We start from the raw sequence: 24,993 nt of genomic DNA on the forward strand, positions 1-24,993 counted from the left end.
GGTGCGAATTCTCTCATCATACTTGACCGGATACTATATGCGCGATGTTCTGAGATAGCACATGAATGATCGTTAAGAGTTTATGGTTAGTTAGAGTAAAGAAGCTAATATTTTTAGAGGTAGAGATTATTTAGGTTATTTTATTAATCTATATAGTGAAGGAGTAAAGGGAGATTTATAGGATAAGGCGCGTGGTGTAGTGGGTCATTTTGCTTTATTACTTGTGGTAACTAATAGGGTCTGTTTTTAGCAGTAGTGTTTTGGATGTTTGGTGACGGAAGTGCACTGTATACGGGTGTGTTTTATACAGAGTTGTTGGTGCTTATCAGGATGACCTCGCTCGGCCGTCGGTGATAAAGATTGGGAGGGGTTGTTGATAACGATTGGCGGCCAAGACCCCCCTCCTGCCTGCGAGTTCATAGCGACTACCTGCATCCCGGCTACTATCCAGAAACAGGTTATCAATAACTCCGTAAGACATGCTACTTGCTTGATCTAGTATAGTGTAAAGGAGTAATTCTTATAAACTCTACTTAAAAGTATGCTACAAGTAAAAACCAAGAAACCAAATAGATATCTATAGGAAACAAATCAATCACTACAAGGATTTAGAAGCTTACGGATTCTTGATCTTCCAGCCAAGGCATAGCTCCTACGGATCTTGCTCAAGGAGAGGGACAGGACTGCAAATGGCCAGCATTCGGAACAGCATAAAACGTTCAGAGTGAATCATTGCCACATCCATCACATGCAAGTTCGAAATACCAATTTAATTTGACAAGTTCAAAAGGACAGTAAGTCAAAATGCCTTAGAGCATGAGGTACATGTTATCTGCGGCGCATAATACTTTTGCATCTGCGAAAGAAGCAATGCTGTCACTAGGAACCGTAGGAAAAACGCCTCAAGAAGGTTAACTTTTAATAGCCCTTGAAAGGCATCATCGGCGTCCGTTATGCTTTGGACGGCTGGATGAAACAAATACAATTATAGAAGTCACTGGTTCAACACGTTGCACAACGAACATCATGGTGGGAAATGTCACCGAGTGGCTCCTTGAAGCCAATCACTTGCCAAGGGGCCGCAATGGCGAATAAGCTGGGGTTGATGCACGGGACGACTCCATTGAGCATGCTGGGCTGACGTTTAATGGTGTATTTGGCAAACAGGCTGCAATTTCGCACTTGCTGTGCTTTACCGAACCATGAGCACTAGGGAACGAATACGCTCGTTTCTCTCTGAAATTTCGGAACTGAAGCTCACGGACCCGATTGGGAGAGTTGATCAGACCAATGAAGGAAATTGATGGTTCGTTTGGAAGCGCTGCCCACAGGTGAACTGGAATAGCAACAATGGCTAAAATGGAGGAAGAGGAATGGATACATTCGACTTCGATATCAGAAACCCCGTTTGGAGCTTGGACTCCCAGCCACCTAAGTAAAATCTGTTTTGCTTCGCTCATATCTCCGGTAAGGTGAAAGCTGACCAGCACCTTTGAATAGGGTTCCCTGTTTTGTGTCTCCTCATCTTCATGTCGCCTGGGCGCCAGTCCTTCATGAAAGATGTCGAGGTTGTCGTTTTCTGAGACTAATGGTGTCAAACGGATGGTGTATCGTCCCATAAGATATGCATGAAGGGGTTCATTCTCCCAGGAAGAAGTCATTTCAGCACGAAGCTCCTGAACAGTAAATCCAGCGCCCCTGAATTTATCGCCCATATAGCTTAGTGACTGTATAAGCCTCTTGGTGAATGTATGAGGACCATAAGCAGGAGTACCCTGACCAGTCCGACAAGCTGCTAATATCTCCTTCGAGTCTGAACGGCCCCCTCTGATAGCAGACCCTGCATGGCAACAGTCCAGCATTATCAAAACGTCACCAACATGTACCTGAAAGAGCCAAGGCTGAATAAATGACCAATTCAGAGTTGGACCATCTTCACGTTTCCTTATATGTGTCAGTAACCTTCCCCAATTTAATTTAATAGACATGGCACACTCACGCAGCCCATAAACAGCATGCGTCCTCCACCCGTCCATGGCCACCGTAGTACACGATCAAAAGACTGTCTGGCGCTCCACATATTTTAATAAACCTGGTAACGCAGTTCATTACATTATTCGCAGCAAAATTCGTTAATTCAATCTTATGGTGATCAAAGATTGAAAAGTTGAATCTTTCCCCCAGGATCTCCTGAAGGTCGTGGATTTCTCCATCCCACTCCAGATCTCTGACATCCCAACTTAGGAATAAGACACTCACACGCTTGTAAACTTTCTGATGTTTCGTTGACTTTAATGTTTCCGTAATCTCTCTTGCAACATCAGAGTGTATAGACACACTCTGCTGCCTTAGGGCTTTGGGGAAAGTCGATGAACCTCCACAATTATCGTTTATTGGGAATGATGAAAAGCTGGTAAGAGGGCTGGATAAATGCGCAGATACGCTCGAATCATTGAATGAGGAAGAATCCGAAACATCAGCCCTAATATTGATTGGTCTTGAAGGTTCGTTAACTGACATAGTACATCGAGAGGGAAGATGGGCTGCTCAAGATCATAGAATATCCAGCCCCTTGATTTGATGAAGCACATTTATATGTTACTCTTGTTCTTGCAGGTGGGCAGACCTGGCTCCTCTTGCAGTAAGGCATGCGCAATGTTTCATCCGTGGTACTTGGATATTGTTGGTTTGAGATCGCGCACCTGCTGATGGCGCCAGCCCTATGCTGACATCATGACAGAAAATGGACGTCTCACCTTGGGTCTAAGGAGTTCTAGATGGAAGGCACCATGGTATTGTTGGGAAGGAACTAAGTACTCCGCGATGAACCTCCATAGTAGGTAAGACCTCGTGATTATTACGGAACATCTTTACAACAAACCATCTCTTACATTGTGTATTGATTACGGGATATCTTCAGTTCCACTGCATATGATCATTTATCGTCATTCCTCTCTTTAGTATCGCAGTTCATACCTAGGTAGTCCAGGCAAACGGGCAGAGTCTGTGGCTGAATTGTTGGAGGAGAAGGGAGAGGCGCAGATCACATTTTAGAAACAAAGCAAGGCAAACTCAAAGCGCCAACCAGAGATAAAACCTCTGTCAAAATTCATGAAGAACTCATCCCACCACGTTATAATGAGGGATGAGTCACCTGAATACCGTGGATATCTTCAGCAGACGGGCCACCTCCAGTCGTGCTCGCTACTTAGATTGTAATCAAGCCACTTGCCATGGTGATGAATGAGCCGCTCTTTTGGCGCCATTAGTCTCTCAACCTTGAGTCTACAATAAATTATCTTGGACCAAGCTTCAATACTGATAGCATCTTGTCATATCTGCCCAATGACATAATAGAGCTCAGTACGCCCAGCCAGAAGAAACTGAGACTTGGCACAAAAAGCCTGGAGCAGGCGGTTATACCAACAATGAATGCCGTCATGGCTTGATTGTCTACCCAGGAAGTGGCCATGAGGTATGGTTATTATTATAATATCTCTCTTAGATCCTACTTCTCATTGAGAAAAAAAAAATAAGTAAAAGGGCAGCACAGTGGTCAGGAAGAATTATAGTGAATATAATTCCCAACAAAGTTGGACATGAAATTGATCCAGGCGCCTCCATCAAAATCAACAATCGACATTTAGCTTTACCATTTGCAGAGGCGCCATAATATGGACTTACCCACTACAATGGATAATGCAAGGTAATAGGCGGGTTGTATAATGAATGCTAGCCACGAGAGAGAGTTAAAAAGGACCTGGAAGAATCAAGGCTGCAAAACTACAGTCTAGGCTAGAGAGTACAGACCATCAATCTTAAAACTCTAATTAAAGTTATGATCTGATCCACCTTTAGTGCAACTATGGTTCCGCAGTGGCATGTTTCTGCATATGTCGCATGCGGCATGTTTGCTCCACAAATTACTGTTACCCAGAACTTAATATGGCCCTGTTCTCCATTCCAGGTCCTCCAATCGCCCTTCTTCTTTTGAGGAACCATGCCATTAATCTGTAATACCACTGATATCGATATATTGCCAAAGCCCAATGGAGTAATTCCTAATGATGTCATAGACCAGTGGCCACCATGTTGCTACTGAACACCTTGAAAGTCCTATGATGTAGGTCATTTTAATATCATTTGCTAGTAGAATGGGTCGATGGTATCACGGATGAGAGCTTGAAGCGGGCGAGTGTATTGTTGATGGTTATGTTTCTGATTGACCGAGGACCATGCTAATACATTGCAGCAAGCCTTTTGGGCACTCCATGGCGGTGACTGCTAGTTCAACATCCAGACAGTAGCCATATAAATTGAGCCTGAACAACGTGGGGAAGCCACATTTCTGAATAGAGAACCGTTCTGATAGCATAAGCGCCTTGAATTTATCTGATCATATGTGAATGGAAGTGGCGATTAACAATGTACTGAGAAGGGACTGCTTCTGGTTACTTTTGTCTTCTATAAAGGAACTCATAGAATACTGTTCTCATCTATATACGCCATGATCATGGGCAACCAACTGGTGGAGTATTAGTTTAGGGCCTACCAAGTGTGATTATCCCAAGGATGGGGAGCCTGTCACGAGGTGCACTAACTGTCCCGCTCTCTGATAAAGGAATTCACAAGCAGTACCTACCTTGCTACATGGTATATTGGGTAGGCCTCCTAAAAGTGACAAGGCTAAGTCAAATGCAGGCATTTCCAGGTCCTCATTCTCCTAGTACATTGAACTAGCAGTACCGCCAGGTGGTATCGGGCGTCAGGTGATCACCCACTGTATCTCCCAAGTCTCCGCCAAGCCCACCATTCATTCGCAGACAGACTCAGGAGACCCGCTTACGAGCCGCCGCTCTGCCCGCGCTAAATAGCGGCTGATCTGCTCCCACCATCCATCCCCTATCACAACCGTTTTCCAACCACAGTCAGGCCATGAAAAGCCTAATCCGCAGTAGACAAGGCTGCTGGACATGCCGCCTCCGCAAGAAAAAATGCGACGAGCGCCAGCCTCTATGTTCCACCTGTGAATGGCTCTCCATCACCTGCTACGGGTACGGGCCGAGACCCGAGTGGATGGACGGCGGGCCGCAGGAGAAGGCTGTTGTGCAAGAGTTCAAGCAGATTGTTAAGAGTACTTCGAGGAGGAAGCAGGGGTTTTTTGATAGGGGAAATGGTGATACTGTGCGCAGGGGGAGGGAGATAGCGCCTAGAGCTACGCCCCCGAGTACGGAGACGCCGGGTGCGGGTGCGGGGACCCCGAGTGCAGAGAATGAGGCTGGCGGCGGGGCCGGCACGCCTGGGGGTGGCTCTAGCCTTGGGTCTGTCTCCGCAGAGGAGAGTACACTCCTCATGAACTTCCTCGACGAAATATTTCCACTGCAGTACCCCGTCTACAAGCCAGATTTATTGGAAGGCGGCAGGGGCTGGCTCCTGCATTTGCTCTTGCGAACAAAGCCGCTCTATCATGCTGCGCTGGCGCTGAGCTCGTACCATCTCATGATTAGCGGGCTCTCCATGGTTAGTGCCGAATGTCGCGTGTTTTCCGCCGTGAAAAAGGAAGAGCGGTTGGCCATGTGCTTGGAGGAGGTGCAGCGGACGATTCGAGATGTCCAGGTGTTCACCAAAGATAGATCGCATAACGCCTTGGGGCTGCTTGCTTCGGTGGTTCAGTTAGTCTTTTTAGAGGTATCTCCTGTCGTCGGTACTAAAGGAGCGGTGCTAACCACGCCAATCAGCTCTTCGCCGGCGACCGCTCAGCCTGGATGATCCATCTCGACGCAGCAGTCGACATGTTCCAGAAAGGCCGCAGGGACGAACTACTCCACTGTGGTCTGACTCAAAAGTCAAAGGCCCTAATCCAGCATGGCATGCCTCTGGGCCACTTCGACCCCGCGGACGACGGCGCCACGATTGTCCAAGAGGTTGTGACGTTTCGATTCATGGAAGCTACGATTATCTGGCTTGATCTGATTGCATCTATTACCTCGGGAGCATCTCCGACACTCCTACAAGTGGAATCCGAGACTTTCCGCCCTGACTCTCCGACAAAGCTTGAGAAGATCGTCAGCTGTCCAAACTGGCTCGCCATCCAAATTGGGAGGACGGCGGATTTGCATGTTCGCTTGGCCGACGCTCAACGGCTTGGCATGCGGGTTGATCGCGCTCGGCTTCTCCAGGAATACGACTCTATCCATGCGAAGATCCAGTCCGGCGTCGAGGAAACGACGAAGTCAAAATCTGGATCTTCCGTTCTCTCAGCTCCCATTCCCGCAATGGTATTCCCGCACATGGCCGTCATCTACCTGCATCTCGTCGTCCACGGTTTTCAAGAGTTAGATCGCTTGGGCGGTGTCCTCTCCGAAGCTATGCAGATACTTCGAAATGAGGTCCCGTGTAATGTTCTGTCTGCAATGATTGCTCCTCTTTTTATCATTGGGTGTGTTGCTCGACAGGATGGGGAGCAGGGGTATATACGGACGGTCCTCTCTACTGCGCCGGTGATACAGCCATTACTCAAACATAGGAGTCGGATATTACCTGCTCTTGAAGAAGTGTGGATAGGAAGGCAGACGCCGGGTTTCGGATGGGGCGATGCGATACTACGGTGTGGTGACTTGCTACTCGTCTAGAATTGTAAATTACGATGAGACCATAGAAGCCCTGAGGATTATGCTCCCGTCCCTGTGATATGAATGACGATTTGATATTATTACTGGCCTAGGCAATACCAACACAATGAGAAGCCTACTTCTCAAGCCGACCCATCCACAGTCTTGGGAGCATCCTCCACAAAGAGTGTTCTGCGTACATACGCGACCATGAAGCTAGGCAGCTTCATACTCCCCAGATGACCAGTCCCAGCCTTCTTCCCGATCTGTACAGCGAGCACATCTACGCACGTAAAGCCAATGGCATTAGTAAATCCATTCCACACATCTTCAATTCAAGTACATAGCGTGAAGGGCAAAACTCACCAGACGCTGACGCCTTGTACGCCCCCACAGCACCTCCCTTCCCCGTAACACCCAGAACAATACTCTTCGCAAGGTACTTGGTCTGCGCCTTGACATGGAAAGCCTGTGGGGCCTGCATATTCGAGACGTCCCCGATCGCATACAGGTCTTTTGTCCCCGTGACGCGCAAGTACTGATCTACCCGCACGAAACCGTCGGCGTCGAGGAATTCGGCGGGGAGGAACGAGGTATTGGGTTTCACGCCGAAGGTCGGGATGTACATGTCGACGACTAGTTCTTCACCGTTGGATAGGGTTATCTTCCAGGTACCGTCGGCGAGTTTGGTTTCGGTTGTGACTTTTGTATTCAGGCGGACGTCGACGTTTAGGGCGCGGAGCTGTGATTCGGCGGTTTTGGGGACGGAGGGTGGGCGGTTGGGGCCGGGGAGGATCGTTGGTGTTGCTGAGGCCTGTGGGTTGGAGAACAGTATGTAGTTAGCTTATGACCGTGTAGGTATGGTTCCAACAGCAAGGGGAGGGGACCTAGAGACGAACCAAGATGATCTTCTTCTGACTCCCAAACTCAGACGCCAACTCGCCGGCCGTCTCCACGCCCGTCGGCCCAGCTCCAACAACAAGTATGCTTTTCGCGGCCCGGACAAGACGCTGGTACTCGTGCAGCGCGGTCTTAGTAGCCTCGGTTGACCCTCGAGATTTGAACGGCGTGGCAACTTTCGTGTCGGAGCCCGTGCACAGGACGAGGAGGTCGTAGCTTATCTCGATCTTCTTCTCACCAGACTCTCCGTCGCCAGCAACAGAAACATATACCTCCTTACTTCCAACGTCAACCCCCGTCGCAGTGCCCAGCACAAACTCAAACCGCCCCTTCGGATACTGCCTGAACCCTTCCGCAATAGGAACGAAGAGCTTCTCGTCGGGAACTTCTTCAGCACTCGCCACGGCGCGCGGGGCGGCGAGGTTCCAATAGAGATGCGTGTCCCGGCTAATGAGTGTGATTTTTGCTGGAGACGAGGCCGACTTGGAGGTTTGTTTTAGGATTTGGTGTGCTGTGCTCAGGCCCGCGTAGGAGCCGCCGATTATGACGATGTTTTTCATTTTGGAGGGTGTGGTGGGTGTGGGTTGCGGTTGGATGAAGTAATTGAGGGTCAGGAGGTGGAAGGGGAGTATGAAGAGGCCCTGGAAGAGTGAGTAGAGGAAAGAGAGCATTGTATGTGATCTAAATCGAAATTGTGCTAGATCTTGCAGAGGAACTGGATATATAGTTCTAGAGGAAAGGAGGTTTTGCTACTTTTTTCCTCCCTGCTTGACGAAGTCGATGTGGCATTATTAATCCCCATCGTGCTGACAGTGTCTGATTACAGATCATTTCTAGAGCAAAGTAAACCAGTTTCTACCTGCTTCTCTTCGCAATTTTCGGCAATTTTCGTTGCTACATAGTGAGTTAGTGCCTCCAGCTGGGCATCCGACTTTTCTCCATCGGCACCGCTGAAGCTAATAAAGTGGATCTCGCTAGCGTAGCCGCCGCCACAGGCCAATCATATACAGGACCGCGCAGGTCCTTCCAAGTCCCAAGGTTTAGCCTCGGTCTTGGCGATGGTCAACCCCTGGCGATTCTGTGGGCGAGGCCAGTTCGTCAGTGCGTTGGGGCAGCTGAGGATTTCCCGAGCTGCTCAGCGGGTGGTAAATCCGCTTACCAAGCAGATAGACTTGAGAAGTGGCTTGATAACTGGAGAACCATTTGCGTCTATGCTTATTGCTCAATCGTTTCGTCTATGTATTGATTGGGCGAGGTAACAGCTTATTACCAAGATTTCTCTACTCTTGCAACTAGAACACGACGCGCCGTATCTATGCTGATTACTTCAAAGTCCACTTTAATCGCACGAGCATGGGTTTTATAGGCTGGGAAGGCAAGATTTTACTAATCAAGGACTGTCCTGTCCCGTAGGGCGCAAGAACATGAGATTGCGATAACAGATCCATCGGATCAGGAGAAACCATATCTGCCAGGTTCCAGCTAGGTACAACGAGGCTATTACTAGACCCTCTTGGAATCCAAGAAGGCAGGCCTGGTGTGGCTAGTGCGAGGCCCATGCCATATACCTCGCCTCTTCCACAGTGGAGACCGCGGCAGGCTGCCTCGGTCTCTAATGGTAGCACTGGCGAATGTGGACATGGTGCGATCAAGCTTCTGCTGGGCAGGTGGGGCAATGATCTCGAGATCACGGACAAGGCACTCTGCATCGCCGCCTGGAAAAGCAGGTTGCGGAGAACGCATCGCCAGTGTCATTCTACAGCATAGAGCAGACATAACCTTAGTGACAATAGGGGTGCTGGAAGAAGTTGCAGCAAACATCGCTTGTGGGCAGGAAGTCGCAAGACTGCTGTTAGCGCATGGGCAAATCCAAAGGCCCGTGGGTCTAGAGTCTGTGGCATTCATCATCAGATCGACCAACGGCCAATGCGGTAGGCTGCTTCGAAGTCGGGCTGGCGACGAGGTAACTGTCTCGCCAAATTTACTGATGGAAGCTACACGCAATCCAGACGCACCACAAGTGATTTCTTTGCTACTCGGGCATGGAGGGGAGCAGATTTCCAACACAGAAGAAGCATGGGAGACCGTTATTCACGGCAACCGCCACCGGATAGTTGGACCCTTTCTCAAGATATTAGTATAGATCAATTATGATTGCACCAGATATCATCGATCTGTCTTATCTAAGATTAGGATTACTACTACTACTACTACTACTACTACTACTACTACTACTACTACTTCTTCAGACTTCTCCGGCAAAACATAACAGTCAGTATGGGCTTAAGCTGGGTATATCTATATCCAGCGAGGTGAAGAAGGAGTATTTTCGTTCTGTTATTGCATTCAACTTCCACTAAATGGAAGGGTAAAGGATATAAGATGAGATTTCCCTCTTCCTCCACCTTGCCAGTCATGAAAGCCGCAGAATTTTACCTATTACCTCAAAACTGAGTGGTTTTCTACACGCATTTCAATTCTCAATATATATCAACGCTAAATTTACACTTTATGCTTAAAGAGCTATATACTCCGGCGATATCCGAGATCTACCTCGACATCGCCATATCCACTCGAACCCTCTATGGTCGACACAGGCCTCATCTCTCCCAACTCGAAATCATCCCCTCGCTCCCCTATCCCCCCACCAACCGAGACAGCCTTCCCTACCCCAGTTCCTCTCCCGCTCCCGCTCCCCATCCCCCTCTCCGCCTCATCCTCCGGCGCAACATGAATCTGCCAATCCTTCTTCCAATCCCTCGGCCCATAAAACTTCTTCCACGGCACAAGCACCTCCTCGCGATACGCCTCATGCGTAACCCCCTTAGCCAGTAGCCCCCACCTCTCCCCAACAATCACGTAATCAATAAACTCCTGGATCCTTCTCACATACTGCAAAACGCCCTCGCGCGCCTCAACCGTGGCCCCCGTCGCCCAGCCGAGGATAAGCGGCTGGATGATTGGCGCGTCTGTGCAAGAGGGGTGACTCGTCCCGAGACTCGTCATGAACCAGGCGGCGCCTGTGCGCCGGAGACAGGTGCGGGCGAGGTCGCGCACGACGTCAAAGTGGGGACGGCCCATGAAGAGGCTGATTTTGCGGGACCAGCTGTGCGAGTGGATTATCAAGAGGGGGACGGGGATGTCGGCGTTCAATGGGCCGGAGGCTTTTCCGGGGTCGAGGGCGATGCAGCCGGCTATGGGGAGGGGGCGGATGGGGCGTGGTGGGACGGCGGGGATCGTGGGGATTGAGGGGGTTGATTGTGATGTTGATGCGGATGCTGACTGTGAGGCCGAGTCTGATGGCGGGGCTGGGTCATCAGGCGGCGCGCACGCACGCAGAGCCCCCGTCGCGCCGTACGAATGCCCAGCCAAGACCATCCGCTCGATGTCGAGCCGCCCGCGCCACCCAGCGAGATGCGTTCCCTCGCCGCGGGAATTATGTCGGAAGACGCTGTGCCCCTCGCCTGCGTTTAGCATGCGAAGAACCCGGACCGTTTCCTCCATCTCCGCCTGCCTGAAGGCGAGTTGTGCGCGCTGTAGCGCCTCCTTGTCGAGCGGCGGGCTATGCTGCAGGTGGTGCGAGCTGAAGTGTAAGACATTCCGCATGCTTCGGACACGTTTGTGTCGATGGATATGTCCGTGTCCGTGTCCATGCGTGTGGACATCGGTCGGGAGTACCGTACCCTGTCGCCCTCCGCCACGACGAACCACGCTTCCCGGCCCGCTACCGTCGCGGTGCTCAATCGCAGCAACGATATACCCGCGCGAGGCAAGCTCACCACAGAGCTGCGTATAATCCGTCCGCGACGCCGCCATGCCATGACTAAACACGACGACCGGATACCGGATCGTCGACCCGCCACTATCGTTCGCACGCTCAAGGTGCGTCCCGAGTAGATGCTCCGTACTCGCACTACTAACATCCAACCTACTCGACCCAAACCTCGACCTCGCATCCGAAACCGAACCCGACGCATCCGGATCCCTCAGCGGAACATCGACATCAGCCGGAATGCGAATACTCCCCACAAGCGCCCAGAGAAAAAACGCAAAAATGCGATCAACAACCCAGTTCGAGATATTCACAAAGCGGGCAAACCCCTCACCGCGCAGCCGTGCAGGTTCCAGAAGCCATCTGTGCCGCGGCTTTGTGGACGGGGCGTCGGCGTCGGCCGGGTAGTAGACTGTGAATAGGACCGTGTCCAGTTGAAATGCGGCCTCGCCGTCGTGGAGATATGTGGCGGCATGCACCAGGCGGCCGTCGCAGGGGGCTTCGATGTCGATTGCGCCGACGCGGTATGGGCCGGTGTAGGGCGGGAGTTCCTTGGAGAGGGTGGGCATTTCAAGGAATTTCTCTTTTCTGCGCCTGAGGCTTGCTTGTCAACCGCGGGCTACGGCGCCGGCGTGCTGGCTGGGTGTTGTTGTGTTTACTTTATGTTGGACCTCCCGCCCCAACAGGAACTTCCACCTCCTTTGGTCGTCAATAAACAGCAGGGCTGGACATCTGGCGTGTTTTTTGAGTTTCTTGTCAGGCCATTTTTTCGGGTCCCTACGGGTGACGTCAAAAACCTGACGTGGTTTTTCTGATTGCTGACCGGCCGATTAGTGATGGGCACGTGACACGCTTCGGAGGAGCCTCTTGCCGAGCTTCCGGCTGGGCGTGTGGGTCCGTCGTCATAGCCCTACATTGTCATCTTGCACAGTCTGTCAGGGTCGTGGAGGTTGTAGATTCTTGTTAATGGTGTCATGGTGTTGTTTGAAGTAGTCCAAGTATGCCCCGACTCCGACTCATTCAGGTTAATCAGGTTTATTACAGTAATCAGTCCCATATATATATATATTCTCGACAGTGTACGGAGCAGGGCTGTTATATCCGCCAAGATAGCTTTCATGTCGATCCCGTCTGGTCTTCGCGACTCAAGAATAGCATCTTCATTCCCCCAATGTGCCGTCAAAACAAGCATTGCCGCAGTCCCACACACCAAACTGTCGGGACTGTCTCGGGTCCTCGCTGCCTACGCGCGCCAGCATGATTCTTTTTCTACCGTGCATGAGTCCAAAGACATGGTCGAGGTGCAGGCGGCCACGCATGTCTTAGATCAAGAAGCTCAAGGTTGATTGCGAAACGGGTAGCAACGTGCTGTTTCAACTCAGAATGCGAGCCATCTGCCCCTCCCGATCGCTTCGGTCTAGTTTCAGCCCTCCCGTCTTACGGCCTGCGGCTGAAATGGAGGCGTCCTGCACTGCCCCGAGACATCACCAGGCACCATTAAAACTCAAAGGTTATAAAGACGTCACCCCACCTACTACACAGCTCGGTATTCATCCACAATCATATACTCATGGCCCCCCTAAAAATAACAACAACCGGCCACGCGACAAAGACCCATCCGGCCGAACGCGCCCTCCTCCGGCTCGCCATAAAAGACACAGGCCCAAAGCCCGCAACAGTCGCATCAAACGTCCAAAACGCCACTGCGAAGCTCCAAAACATCCTGTCAACCCTCACACCCAAATCGGCCACGAGCTGCGCGACTCCAGTCCTAAAATGGACAATGGGCACCCCGACATCCTACACATACATGCGCTCCGAGAGCCTGTCAAAAGCGAGCCGGTACCATGCTGTCTCGACGACCTTGGAAATCGAGTTTGTTGAGTTCAAGGCGCTGGCTTCACTCGCAGCGCAGCTTAGCGGCCTTGATTTCGTGCACCTTGTGGGCGTTGAATGGAGTCTTACTGATGCGACGAAGGAGGTTGTTTCGCGGGAGGCGAGGACGCTGGCGTGTCGGGATGCTTTGACCCGGGCACAGGATTACGCGCGTGAGTTTGGTAAGGAGAATGGGAGTGTTGAGGCTGTGGAGGTTTTCGAGAGTAGTGGGAGTGGGAGTGCGAAGGATGGCGGTGATGGATTCCGTGTGATGGATGTGTGTAATGAGGGGAGGCATTCGTACTCTTCGTCGGGAGACCTGGGACTGTCGCTTCAGCCGGTGGATATCGAATTCCGAGTGGATCTTACGGTTAAGTTTGTGGCTGAGTGAGGATCAAGGTTTCCAAATAGCTTTTCGGCAATCGTACTTAAGGAACAAGACTAATACGTGGGGACTGGAGTGGTGGCTCCCCAAAAGGGGAAATTCGCCTAAGAAGATAAAGGAGATGGATCTATAAGCAAAATGCTACTGTAAGGGAAAAAAAAAGCCCTGTCCAGGTACTCCATAAAGAAGATGCCTACCCCTATCTAGCGCCAGCGAGGATCCGTACGCTCAAACGGATCCAGCCCCAAAGCGACCCGATTCACATTGACAAACTGCCTAAGCGCATGCAGTCCGTCATAGTCCGCAACGTTTATCGTCTCAAATGCTCTCAGGTTATCTCCGGCTCGGGCAGGATCCCGGGATGATATGCATTGGGACCGGTGGCCGGATACCCGGGGTTGGAAATGGAATACAAGATGCCCAGGCCAGTGGGTGCTCGTGCTATGCCAGGTGGTACTGGAGCGGATGTAACGTCTTTCCCTGTAACTAGTTCCTCATACAGATCTAGACGAGTCACAGTCCTGCTAGGACATGGCATTAAGGTCGATAATAAATACTTTTCGCATTGAGAGCCTTCCTTGGGTGTGCGGTAACCACACGATCATCTTGAGCCTACAACAGACGCTGTTCGGCGCTCGTGGTAGGCCAAATTCTTGGAGTCGTAAACCGAGTACAACACTAGAGAAAAAAAATTGGGTGAGCAAAAAACATACAACAGTAGGGATTCGCATGTGGTCACCCACCATACTACTAACCTACCGGCGTGTGGCTTAAGCGCGGCAAAAAGTCGGGTGGGTGCCGTCTGGGTGAGCTTAGGGTGAGGCCGCTTTACAGTCGCGCAACTTGGGTGAGGAGCGGGTGAGTAAGGTGAGTGCGCAATAGACACGGGTGAGCTTCTCACCCTATGCTCGCCGGTCTCGCGAAACCTGCCTAACTAATCATTTATCTCAACTCTAGTTAATTTCCACTATTAGCTAATATTCCCTTTACATTGGCTACTGAATTCATCGCTTGGAGCACCAGCCAACTTAGTCGGAAGGCACAGCCGCAAAATCAGCGCTAGGATGCTGCTGCCTGGGGATGCCTCCTGCCCTGCTTGATCAGTCTTGCAGACGAGAAACCGGATGTTCGACCAGAACCATCAATGCAAGAAGCTTCGACGAGGGTTGAGGTGTGTTTTCAAATGTCAAGTTAGGATACTTGAAAGTAAATGTAGTTAAAGAGAGCTCGTGAGGGAAACATGGCCATTGATAACTATGTTGGAATGGGAGGGAATTATATCCCCTAGGTTACTTCCAACTCAAGACCCATGCGTCTGTGAGAACCTTTGAATATTCACGATGGCAATTTCATCACTTGTGGTTATTAATTAGTTGACGTTTATTGTAACTCTAGTGAATACTTGACACCCACAAGACAAAAGCGGATTCTTCAGAGGCTCTTTGGCCGTTAGCGGATGCTGGCTAATATATATAATCTTCAACCTTTATTCTCTCTTGCACTCGCAAAACCAACCCCTTGTACTTGAGATGGCGCACAGCGACCCTAATAAAAGGCTAGTTTACCTAGCCCGCCAGCACATTTTTCGCGGCCCGAACTCCATGGTCCACAAACAGAAGCAAGTGATGAGCTTAATCTAACAGAAATAGCTGCCCTAACCGATATTCTCCGAGAATATAAAATCAACCGTACATGCAATGTTGCCAAAAGGCTTCTCGATGACAAAGTTTTCCACTCAAACTTACGGGCGAAGATCCGATTTCCCAAGCTGTTCGACGTGTCACCTTCTCAGAGCGCTGAGCGAGAAGCATCAGAAGCAGAGGCAGCGAGAGACAAAGTGAATATATTAAGGGAGATTTCCGAAAAGGAAGGTTAAGGAAGCGAGAGTTCTCTGGATTGGACGATAGCTGCTCAGTATATGGCAAAACGAAATAAAGCTCAATACAGATCGCATTGCGGAAAATTATGAAGCATGTTTAAAGAAAAAAAAGGCGACAGGAACACACGCGAAAACCATCATCAGGGCTCTTAATCACATCTCCCTTATGAACGCCGTTGCAGCCTACGCAGGCGCTCCTTGGACCCTAGCACCCTAGGGTCCTCCTCACATAGCGCATCGTAAATGGTTCCTTCAATGATCGGGCTTGTCTTGCCCATAGCGAACGGTGCGATTCCCACCCACATTGGGATAGCCAGAAGCGGGCCCAAACCTGTAAGGGTGCCAACACCCAAGCTTACAGCGAGGCATGCCCCGTTGACGCCCCAGCCTACGGCTGGGGCCGTAACGGCAGCACCGACGTTCCCTGCGATCTTGTTCCAGTGGTCGGCATCAAGAACATTCGAGACCCCGTGCAGAAGCCCGACGGGCGCTGCTGGGAGATTCAACTTGACCTGATTCTCGCCAGAGTGCTTCAGGCCTTCAATCTGCAGAGGATAGAGGTCCTCCGGGAAATGCAGCGGCTCCTTGATCTGGAGTTTTGACCATGAAGGGATGAGTAGGTGGAATTTAATGGTCTTTCCTTTCTTTTTATCATTTTCAAGGAGCTTCTGTCTGACGTCGCGCATGAACAGGCAAGAATGGTCAAGGTCATCGCAGGGGTTGTTGATGAATTCCACCGGCAATGGATTTTGGCTTGTCAACCTCTCGAATGCGGGGTGCCAATTGGTAGAGTCATGGTAGATGAAAAAGCGATGATTTGCCTGGTCCGCCGGATCTATTTTGCTGATTTTCAACTTGATCAAGTCGTATATAGGTCGCGCAAACCCATCAGGACCACCTGCGCCCATCACCGCGATGCAATTGCTATCTCCGAGATGGTCGGCGATGACATTCAGAGCTTTGATCATCTGTTGTGCCTGGGCAGTCTGGATTATTTGCAGGGTCACTTTCCAGCATTCCAGATAGTTGATGCGGTCGAAGAATGACTCCGCCGGGCCGGAGCTGGCAGAGGCTGTTGACGTGGTTTTGTCCGTAATGTCATTGGACATAGTCGTTGCACTTTGGCCAGAAACGCCGGCGCCGCCTGCAGCCGCGGTCTTGATACCATTAGCAGTAAATGCGCTCGGCTGGCCCAAGGTACCCGTTTGATACCGCTGCCAGATTTCCGCCGTGAGTTGAGCCGAGACTTCTTTCTCGCCCGCTGTGAGACTACTGACCGCTGACCCTGAATTTGCAATAAGGTTATTGACGTAGCTATAAAGCTGCTCCGCGTTCTCTTTACATAGACGGGCAGCCTGGACGTAGGTGACCTTCGACGCATGGCCTTTGAAAAGAAGTACGATCTCGAGTACTGTTAGCGTGCCGTTGATGGCTGGTCCCACCAGAGGTGCCACGTAGTCGCGGTGAAGCGCGAGGTATGCCTCAATTGCAGGGAGGTCAGGATAGAGCTGCTGCGATAGATGCCAGAGCTCCGCATCGTAGTTGAGGCCTAGAGGCATTTTTCCGCCACGGTGTGTCTTGATGAGTGGCCCGTCGACGTTCGATCGATTACCACGGAGGACCTAATCTAAAGGGTTCGACATGTCAGAAAACAGACTTGTTCAATAAGGGAGGAAGTAGATTTAGAAGCATTCTATTAGACAATGAAAGTGATTTGACGCGGTGGGGAACCGTACAGACGTTGATATCTGCGAAAAGGCGAGAAATCTAGAGCGCTATGCCTAGGATCTTGGGAAAACGAGAACGGTGGAGAATGAGATTTAGCAGCCAGCGGAGCGGGAGGCCCGTGTCGGGTTTTGTACCTACCCACGTGCCCTATCAGGTCGAGGGTCGACCATCGGTTACGCTTCAAAGTTGAGAATAACTCCCAGTGAGGCTGTGGAATGGCTGTGTTTATGCTACCAGGACGAGGTGGGACGAGGTGGTTGAGTTTGCCCGAGGTGCATTTCCGCCCGGCTCATCCAGTCGTCAAGCGCCCTGTTTCAGCCACCCAAACCGACTGGACAGGCTGCGTTCGTACCTCTAGAATTTGGATTTGTTTTTTCTTGGCTTCTAGACATAGCTAGACTCAAAAGTGACGCTTCCATTATGGCATTGCTGACTTGATTAAACGGGTTTACTTCATTCGATGCGAGAGCAAGGCAATTAAGCCATGTTACTGCCTTGCAGCATTTTCTAAATGCATGCCTGGGGGTTAATGAAAAGGGCTTCTGGGGCTATGGTAACCTATCATTAGCACATTTATCACGAAAATATAGAAACTGTAACCAATTCTTGTTTTAAATAGATCATATGCGGCAAGACTAGGTACTTGGGAAAATACTCTCCTGGTCGAGCTTGCATTCAAACTCTTTACCTAGGTAATCATGGCGCTAACTGTACACAAGTTTAGGACTAGCCTGGCTATTAGACACTGGGTTCTATCGAGTACGCGCAAATATATGGGCATTAGATATATGCTTTGCTAGCTGTTCAGGATAGACATATGTACTAAAAATGGAGTTTAGCTTCAGAGCGGGCCACTGCTGCGATTGCGCCTACTTGGCACATGAAGGGAGCAAACACTCAGAGTTATGCCACATTCAAAATAGATACTCCCCACCACAATCCACTCGGCAAGTTTTCTTTGACCTCTAATTGGAATCTCAGCCCCGTGCAATTTCCACCAAGGATATAATCCGCGTTGATATCTTTCAGGGCCCGAACAGCGGCTCTGAGTTCGCCTTTCTCGGCCTCTCCCATGTGGAATCCGCATACGAGGGCGTGGACTCGTGTCTCACTATCGTTATCAGCTTCGGGGCCGCGGACTAGGCCAAGAGCATGTGAGATATTTCTTTTAGTCTTGCCGCATGACTGAACTCGGTTATAATGACGACGCCTTTATCTATGGTTGCATGTAAATACAGAGACTGCCGGAATATGTATGTACACGGAGAATATGGAGGAAGGGAAGAGTGTGAACCTAAATCGCTCACGAACCTTTCAAAATTGCAAATAAGAGCCGCTCATTAAAGAAACCCTGGTCATGGCAGTGGACATGCGGGAAACTTCTAAGTCTAACGCCACGCTTTCATAACCTGTGTATTTCCCACCCTGAGAGAATATCGGATACGATTGCGTTATATCTCCACAGTTCTGGTAACAATAGGCAGCGCACGCGGCGTGGTTGTGATATTCATGGTACTCTTGCCTTTGTAACCTGACTTTATATGGTTGTGTCCGCCTACTGTGCGTAGCTGTAAACCTCCTTACATCTGGCCTACGCATACATGGAAAAGCTTACCATTAATCACACCCTGGTGGAAGGTGAGGTCTTGGACCTATATGGCCATGACACGATCAATGTCACTATCTCATGGGATGGGCAAAAAATGACAAAGGAGAGTCTATGCATAAAGCCCAAACACAAAGGATAAGTCCACAATACACTGTAGCCTGGGACCAAACAATACGCCATTTCTCCGAGCCGCTTTGTGCGTGTCATTGAAAGCCCTCATTGATCCTGTTCCCGCTATATCAAACTTCGTCTCCCACCAAAAGTGCTGCATCCTTCCATTGGCAATAGAAGACAGAATGTCTCCCGGCCGTGGCGCTACCAAGGGCCATGCAACGACCCAATCTGGAACACTTATCTAGCCGTTAGCATCCTTTGACAAGCTCCCATAGAACTCGTGGAGACTGTCCTTCTAATTAACAAGTCCACGCTCTGCGCTCTACGCTCTACGCGCCACATGCAGGTTCCTTGCTCGTTGCACGCATTACCACTCCATGGATAACTATCTGCATACAGCATCCATAAATCTCCCCAAGTCTGCCCTCGAACAGATTGAATAACTGGCATGACACCCCAAGTCTGCGTCCATGATCACCACATTGGTCGTCAAGCCGGTCAATCGCAAATCCGAAACATCCGGGTTTGGAGCCGGAATTGACTGGAAGCGCTATAAAGATGGTGCGCGGTATATGAACCACCCGCTGTCCGCAACTGGGTAAATGCATTGCGGTGTTTGGTGAAATACAGGTCTACTCGCACGGGCCAGGCCCGTGTACGCAATTTAAGTATCCAACGGGATCTTGAACAATCCAATTTAGAGGATTATAAAAACTTATGTATAAATCGCCCCAGCCTACGCTCGGGGTCCGCGGGTCCCTTCGATAAATCCTTCGGGGCAATCACAAAGACTTAGGTCTTATACTGGCCGTGGAATGACTCAGTTGTCGAAATAGACTTTCTTTGTTGTCTGTTGCTAAGTGGGTGATTCTGCTGCCGATCAAAGGGCTTTTGCATTGTCGCCCTGTGTTCAATACCTCTGCCAAATGAGCCAGGCACGAACCGCAGAAAAGATTTCTAGAATTTTATAAATACCAAAGAAAATAGCAGAGGCGCGCTTTTCTCGGTGTGACAACGGCTTTTTTTTTCATCTAGGGAACTAGGGGCCTGGTATTAGCTTCTAAACTGCAAAACGAAATACCGTTACACGTACTCCTCCTTATCAACAGTGTCATCAAACGTTGATATCTGTAGCTCCTGGACTATTCGCTGCATCTGAGCGCGTTCGAGGGGCTCACAACGAAGTGTCAGACGTATGACGCGGGCCGGGATACTGTCGGGCTCGAACATATTCGTGGCTAGCTGCAGCGGGCTATACTCTCTGTCATCCTGTAGACATCTCACATCCTTTATTCCTCTCTTTCCGCATTGTCTTGAATCTGCCTCGGCCTTCGCAGCAAGGGAGGATAATAATGAAGGGAAAGAACGATCCGGCTGAGTGTATCCTGCCATCCACAAAGTCAGTATCACCAGGCCGAAACTGTAAACATCACAGCGACTGTACTGGTCAATTGGTTCCCCAGCCAGCTCTTCCGGAGCCGCCCATTTGGGTGTGATATGTCCATGACCATCATCGGCCGTTGAAGATCCGCGAGATTGGCGAATAGACCCGGAGAAATTAGTGAGCACTACTGGTACTTTATTGACAGGGCATTCGTCGACAAGGATATTGGTCATTTTGAGATCACGATGGACAAAGCCATGATCATGCAAGGCTAGGAGGCCGCATGCTATATCTGATGTCAGCACTGCACGCATGGCAGCCTCCATAGTCCCACGACCCTTAGATGAACCGCAGAGAAAGTCCTCTAAAGTTCCGTAGGTAGCAGTAGGGAACGCCAAGATTGGTATGAGAGACTTAGCCTCCCATCCAATGTAGAGAAGACGACAGATATTTCTATGGCAGCGGAGCGATGGGTGCAATGCAAGGTCAATCTCCCGTTGGATTCCGGTGAGACAATTCTTCAAGGCGGCTGAGGACGGATCTCGGGGCTAAGGAGGTCGTTTTAGAGCCACAATATCCCCGCGCTGGACGTTAGGCACGGAAAGGGCTTCGTGGCCCTTAACAACATGGGTGAAAACATCACAGAAGGTTCCTTGACCAAGCGCATGAGGCCGGGGTGTATCCTGCTCTCGCCATAGCTTATAATCGATGGGAAGGTGAGGGATGTCTTGAGAAAGAGTGTGATTAAGGATGCAAAGGACGGTCAAGGCCGCGTGCTCCTGGTTAGGGTTAGGAGCGTCTTGCGAGTCCGGAAAGGAGGTTTCGTCGCTGGGAAGAGTGACAGTGGAATCAAACAAGCCATCCTGTGAAGCCATGGCCAGTTCTTGGGTCTCTTGCGAAACTACAGCAGGAGAGACAGCCGAGACTGAGGCTGGAAAAAAGGCAACCACGCCATTGGACTGCGAAGAACGAGGGGTCGGCGTCATCTGACTGCACTCCGAGGCTGCAGCACTCAGCTCCCACCTCAGGCTTCTTCCTCATCGCTGATCGCCAGTATAACAAACACCCAGACGCATCATGTTCGGTGTTGGTGAGGCCCTTGCGGTCGTCTCAATAGGACAATCTGATGTTGTACCCTCAGCTGATCTGTTCTCGCTTATCACTGGGCTTCATGCGTCTCCATCTAAATTCTGGAATATTATACAGATGGGCTTAACTTAGGATGGCAATCTTATGTGACATCTATATCAGTGAAACAGGCAGAATGATATGACCAGCGTGATTAACAGAGCATTTACAACAGGGTGCCAAGCAAACGCCAAGCCCTTGGCACTGTCCCTCCATTTGGTCCCCCCTCCTTTCGCATCTTTTCCTCTGTTCCGTTCCAGAACATCTTACCTCCCAGAATGCGCAGCCTCTCTGACCTTCCAGACGAGATCTTTGACGAGGTGCTGTCACTGGCACTTGCCGAACCGCATCCAGGCCAACTATGCGATTTCGCGCGCGTCAATCGAGCATGGCATTCCAGAACAACGGCCCAGGCCTACAGCTCATGGGTTTACAACGGAACACGCCATTCGTTCAAACGGTTATGGCTTTTTGTTCGCTCTATGCTAGGCAGTCCTCATCTCGCATCTACAGTACGAAGAGTACACATCGGGAATTGGGGTGTTAATCCTTTTCTGCTTCTCGAGCAAGCGGCCGATTATTCGCTTAGTGAAGACGACATGCGCCTGCTGCGGCAGGCGATTGACCGAATTAATCTTCCCCATATCCAGTCGGATACTATGATCTCGGAGATACGTCAGGGCGACCGCCGGCCACTCATGGCGCTTCTTCTTGCGTCGCTGCCAAATCTTATCGCCATTCATGCTCATGTACCGCTAAACGATCCCTACCTCGCGGCAGTTTTGCAGCAGGCGCTTGATTGGCAGAGCCACAGACGAGATACCCCCGGCCCATTAGGCGAGCTTCGTGATATGTATGTCTTCGCCGAAGTTTCAGTCCCTGCTGAAGGGCCTGTGGAATATCTTGCAGACATTCCTGCGGCCCCTCTGCGACTCCATGACATATGGCCGGTACTTTTCCTACGGTCCATGCGCAAGCTTCACTTATACGGTCTCGAGACGGATGGTATAGCCACATCAATTGGCCAGCAGCAGAATCACCACACTTCCAACATCGATGACCTTTTGATCCGGACTCTGGACGAGTCAAGCTGCCAACCCGCTGATATCAAGGCCCTGATTCGTCTGCCACAGGCTTTGCGGTATTTCTCATTATTCGTCAATGACCAAACTCCACACCTTCGGAGAGTCCCTTCCAAGGTCTCCAATACCGATATCTGGGAGGCGCTTCACGAGCACCAGAGAGAGATCCGCTTTTTAGATATTTTCCGCGCTGGACACCAGGGACGCAGTAATGACCGCACCCTAGGACATCTTAATTCGCTGCATGACTTCACCCAGCTGAGAGAAGTACGCTGTCAGCTCCTTCATCTCACAGGCGTCGGGACCCACGACGTCCCCGACGAGACGAACCAGCTCCTTAAGGACACCCTCCCAAGATCCCTAGAGGCCTTGTGGCTGTACTGGAACGGCCGCAGCATACTTTCTCGCCCAGTGATTACGAAGCAAATACAGGAGCTCACGACGGAGGGGTCTCACCCGCTCCTACACTCGATCACCCTGGAAGATGAGGGCTTGGCCCAAGCTATTCTGGAATATGACGATCATAATGGGCGCACAGGCCTCGATCCTCTTCGCCTAGCGTCCAGGGTCACATACGAACCACGTGGCGCTTGTCTGGAACTGATGACTGCTCAATTGGATTACTGTTGTCCAGTACCCAGAGCCGGGCACTGTGTTAACTCGTGGGGTGATATGTATGAAGCGCGGGTTGATGGAAACCGGCGATTCTATAATATCATGCAGAGGATATCCCCAACCAACGACGACGAAGATGATATACCACCTCTCCCATATGCGACCCAAATCCATGTTTCACCATTTACAACCCACACTGGGAACACGACATGGCCGGGATACATGGTCTTTGAAAACTACACACCCGTCCCACTGCCCCCATTTCTGCGGTTTGTTATCTACTTCACACATCCTGACACGCTCCCGTCGGCAGCCAATTTACAGGGCCTCTACAAAGCGCTCACAGGGTATGAGGATGACGTCAAGCCTCGACTAGACATATACTTCCTTCCCGGGGCGACGGAGATGGACTGCCTAACCCATTACACCGATGAGCAGGGCGCGCGTGGTAGCTACAAGGCTCAAATCGCCCGCTTTCAGGATCTGAGCGCTCACTCGAGGCTCGGTCTGCCCGTTTCACCAACGCCGCCGGGTCGCTTACCTGGGATGATGCTTATCAATGAGGAGTATCCCATGACCAAGGAACGAGGTGTTCTCTTTATCTGCACCGAGCAGACCTGGCAAGCGGGGGATCAGACTCTGCACTACGTAAAATTCCACTCGCCGGAATTGCCACTGGGGAGCACATCCACAGAGGATGGTGGCAACGGCAGCAGTGGTGGAAGCCGCCAGGGGACAGCGACGGGAGCCGCCGAGCAGAACCAGGGGGGCCACAGGCCGCCGCTCACGATCTCGGCCATCGATCGGCAGGTTAAGTCCATCAATCGAGACAGCCCAGTCTATGACGAGGTGGAGGCGGTAGATCGATACATTGCCGATGCGAACTATGAAGCTGACGACTTGTTGGAGCGGGTCTGGAAGGAGGCGTCGTACTATGGCTGGACCAACTGGGCTTGACCACTGTTGCTGTTTCTTGTGCCCGTTTATTGCAAACTATATGTCTTTCTTTCTTTCTTTCTTTCTTTCTTTCTTTCTTTCTTTCTTTCTTTCTTTCTTTCTTTCTTTCTTTCTTTCTTTCTTTCTTTCTTTCTTTCTTTCTTTCTTCCTTCCTTTTTTCCTTTCCTTCATTCTTCAGCTACTTGTTGTTGAATCTTTGGAGCAGGGTATTCCAGCCCTGTCACTCAGGCGTAGAGGAAAGAAAGGATATCAAGATTCCAAGCCGTGTCTCACAGCATGGAGAATAGCTGTATATAGTGTCCGCGAGCTGTACCAAATCCACCACTGCGATTGATTGCACCAGCCTCTTCAACAACCTCGCGGCATCAGGCACGTGTTATAAGGAGGTGGAGGTGGCAGTCCACAGTCCGCAAAACGGGAGTATTAGGCAAAGCTACATACGTACCAGGCGCCCTGGCCGCTGCATCCCGTCTTCCCTATCTACATCCATCCATCGCCCATCGACCCCCAAACAACTGTCGGAAGGTCTGCTCCCACGAGGAGGCCCGGCCATGGCGAAGTGAATGTCTGTAGATGGATCAAGCTATCTAGGAGAGATCTAGCTAGATATAAATAAGCTAGATACGTACATGAAAGAAGTCATGTGTCCTACCAGGACCTTCCATGAAGGACAAAGGAACGCTGAATACGGCTTCCAACAACAGCCACGCCAAACTCAACTACCATGGTCATTTCCGAAGGAAAGCATACATACAGTACCCCGGGAAAACGTCTCCGTCTCCGTCGTCGGCTGACGCTGCGGGTGCATCGTCATCGACAGCGCTCCGGCTGGGGCTGCGAGCGCTCATATCGAGTATGGATGCTCCTCCCCTATGTTTTTTGTGCTAGTCGCTTTATTTGCCATACTGCACGTTGTTGAGGGTGGGACGCTGTCCCAGGGCCACGCTATTAAAA

General features: G+C 50.7%; 6 protein-coding genes across 6 annotated transcripts; 3 read left to right on the plus strand and 3 right to left on the minus strand.

The window, feature by feature from the left end:
• The first annotated feature begins 4,901 nt into the window (after positions 1 to 4,901).
• BJX68DRAFT_12697 (Zn(II)2Cys6 transcription factor) lies at positions 4,902 to 6,763 on the plus strand. Its single transcript, XM_071036220.1, has 2 exons — positions 4,902 to 5,688; positions 5,739 to 6,763. The coding sequence occupies exons 1-2, from the start codon at positions 4,936 to 4,938 to the stop codon at positions 6,630 to 6,632; spliced, it is 1,647 nt and encodes a 548-aa protein (XP_070905920.1). The 5' UTR covers positions 4,902 to 4,935; the 3' UTR covers positions 6,633 to 6,763.
• On the minus strand, positions 6,755 to 8,182 carry BJX68DRAFT_260633 (NAD(P)/FAD-dependent oxidoreductase; the record flags this gene model as incomplete). Its single annotated transcript, XM_071043929.1, has 3 exons — positions 6,755 to 6,894; positions 6,978 to 7,425; positions 7,511 to 8,182. The coding sequence occupies 3 exons, from the start codon at positions 8,180 to 8,182 to the stop codon at positions 6,755 to 6,757; spliced, it is 1,260 nt and encodes a 419-aa protein (XP_070905921.1).
• A 1,784-nt stretch (positions 8,183 to 9,966) lies between these two features.
• BJX68DRAFT_223363 (uncharacterized protein) lies at positions 9,967 to 12,195 on the minus strand. The gene has a single exon (XM_071038127.1). It carries the CDS (start codon positions 11,850 to 11,852, stop codon positions 10,035 to 10,037), a length of 1,818 nt encoding a protein of 605 aa, XP_070905922.1. The 5' UTR covers positions 11,853 to 12,195; the 3' UTR covers positions 9,967 to 10,034.
• Positions 12,196 to 12,761: 566 nt separating this feature from the next.
• BJX68DRAFT_223366 (SIMPL domain-containing protein) lies at positions 12,762 to 14,040 on the plus strand. The gene has a single exon (XM_071038128.1). The coding sequence runs from the start codon at positions 12,854 to 12,856 to the stop codon at positions 13,547 to 13,549; it is 696 nt and encodes a 231-aa protein (XP_070905923.1). The 5' UTR covers positions 12,762 to 12,853; the 3' UTR covers positions 13,550 to 14,040.
• A 1,384-nt stretch (positions 14,041 to 15,424) lies between these two features.
• Positions 15,425 to 17,303, minus strand: BJX68DRAFT_223368 (uncharacterized protein). The gene is made up of 2 exons (XM_071038129.1): positions 17,159 to 17,303; positions 15,425 to 17,049 (listed from the first exon to the last, which is right to left on the minus strand). The coding sequence occupies exon 2, from the start codon at positions 16,979 to 16,981 to the stop codon at positions 15,587 to 15,589; it is 1,395 nt and encodes a 464-aa protein (XP_070905924.1). The 5' UTR covers positions 16,982 to 17,049; positions 17,159 to 17,303; the 3' UTR covers positions 15,425 to 15,586.
• Positions 17,304 to 21,659: 4,356 nt separating this feature from the next.
• Positions 21,660 to 24,145, plus strand: BJX68DRAFT_223369 (uncharacterized protein). Its single transcript, XM_071038130.1, has one exon. The coding sequence runs from the start codon at positions 21,664 to 21,666 to the stop codon at positions 24,037 to 24,039; it is 2,376 nt and encodes a 791-aa protein (XP_070905925.1). The 5' UTR covers positions 21,660 to 21,663; the 3' UTR covers positions 24,040 to 24,145.
• Positions 24,146 to 24,993: the final 848 nt, after the last annotated feature.

This window comes from Aspergillus pseudodeflectus (assembly GCF_044049435.1).
Source record: "Aspergillus pseudodeflectus strain CBS 756.74 chromosome Unknown BJX68scaffold_1, whole genome shotgun sequence".
NCBI classification, from domain to species: domain Eukaryota; kingdom Fungi; phylum Ascomycota; class Eurotiomycetes; order Eurotiales; family Aspergillaceae; genus Aspergillus; species Aspergillus pseudodeflectus.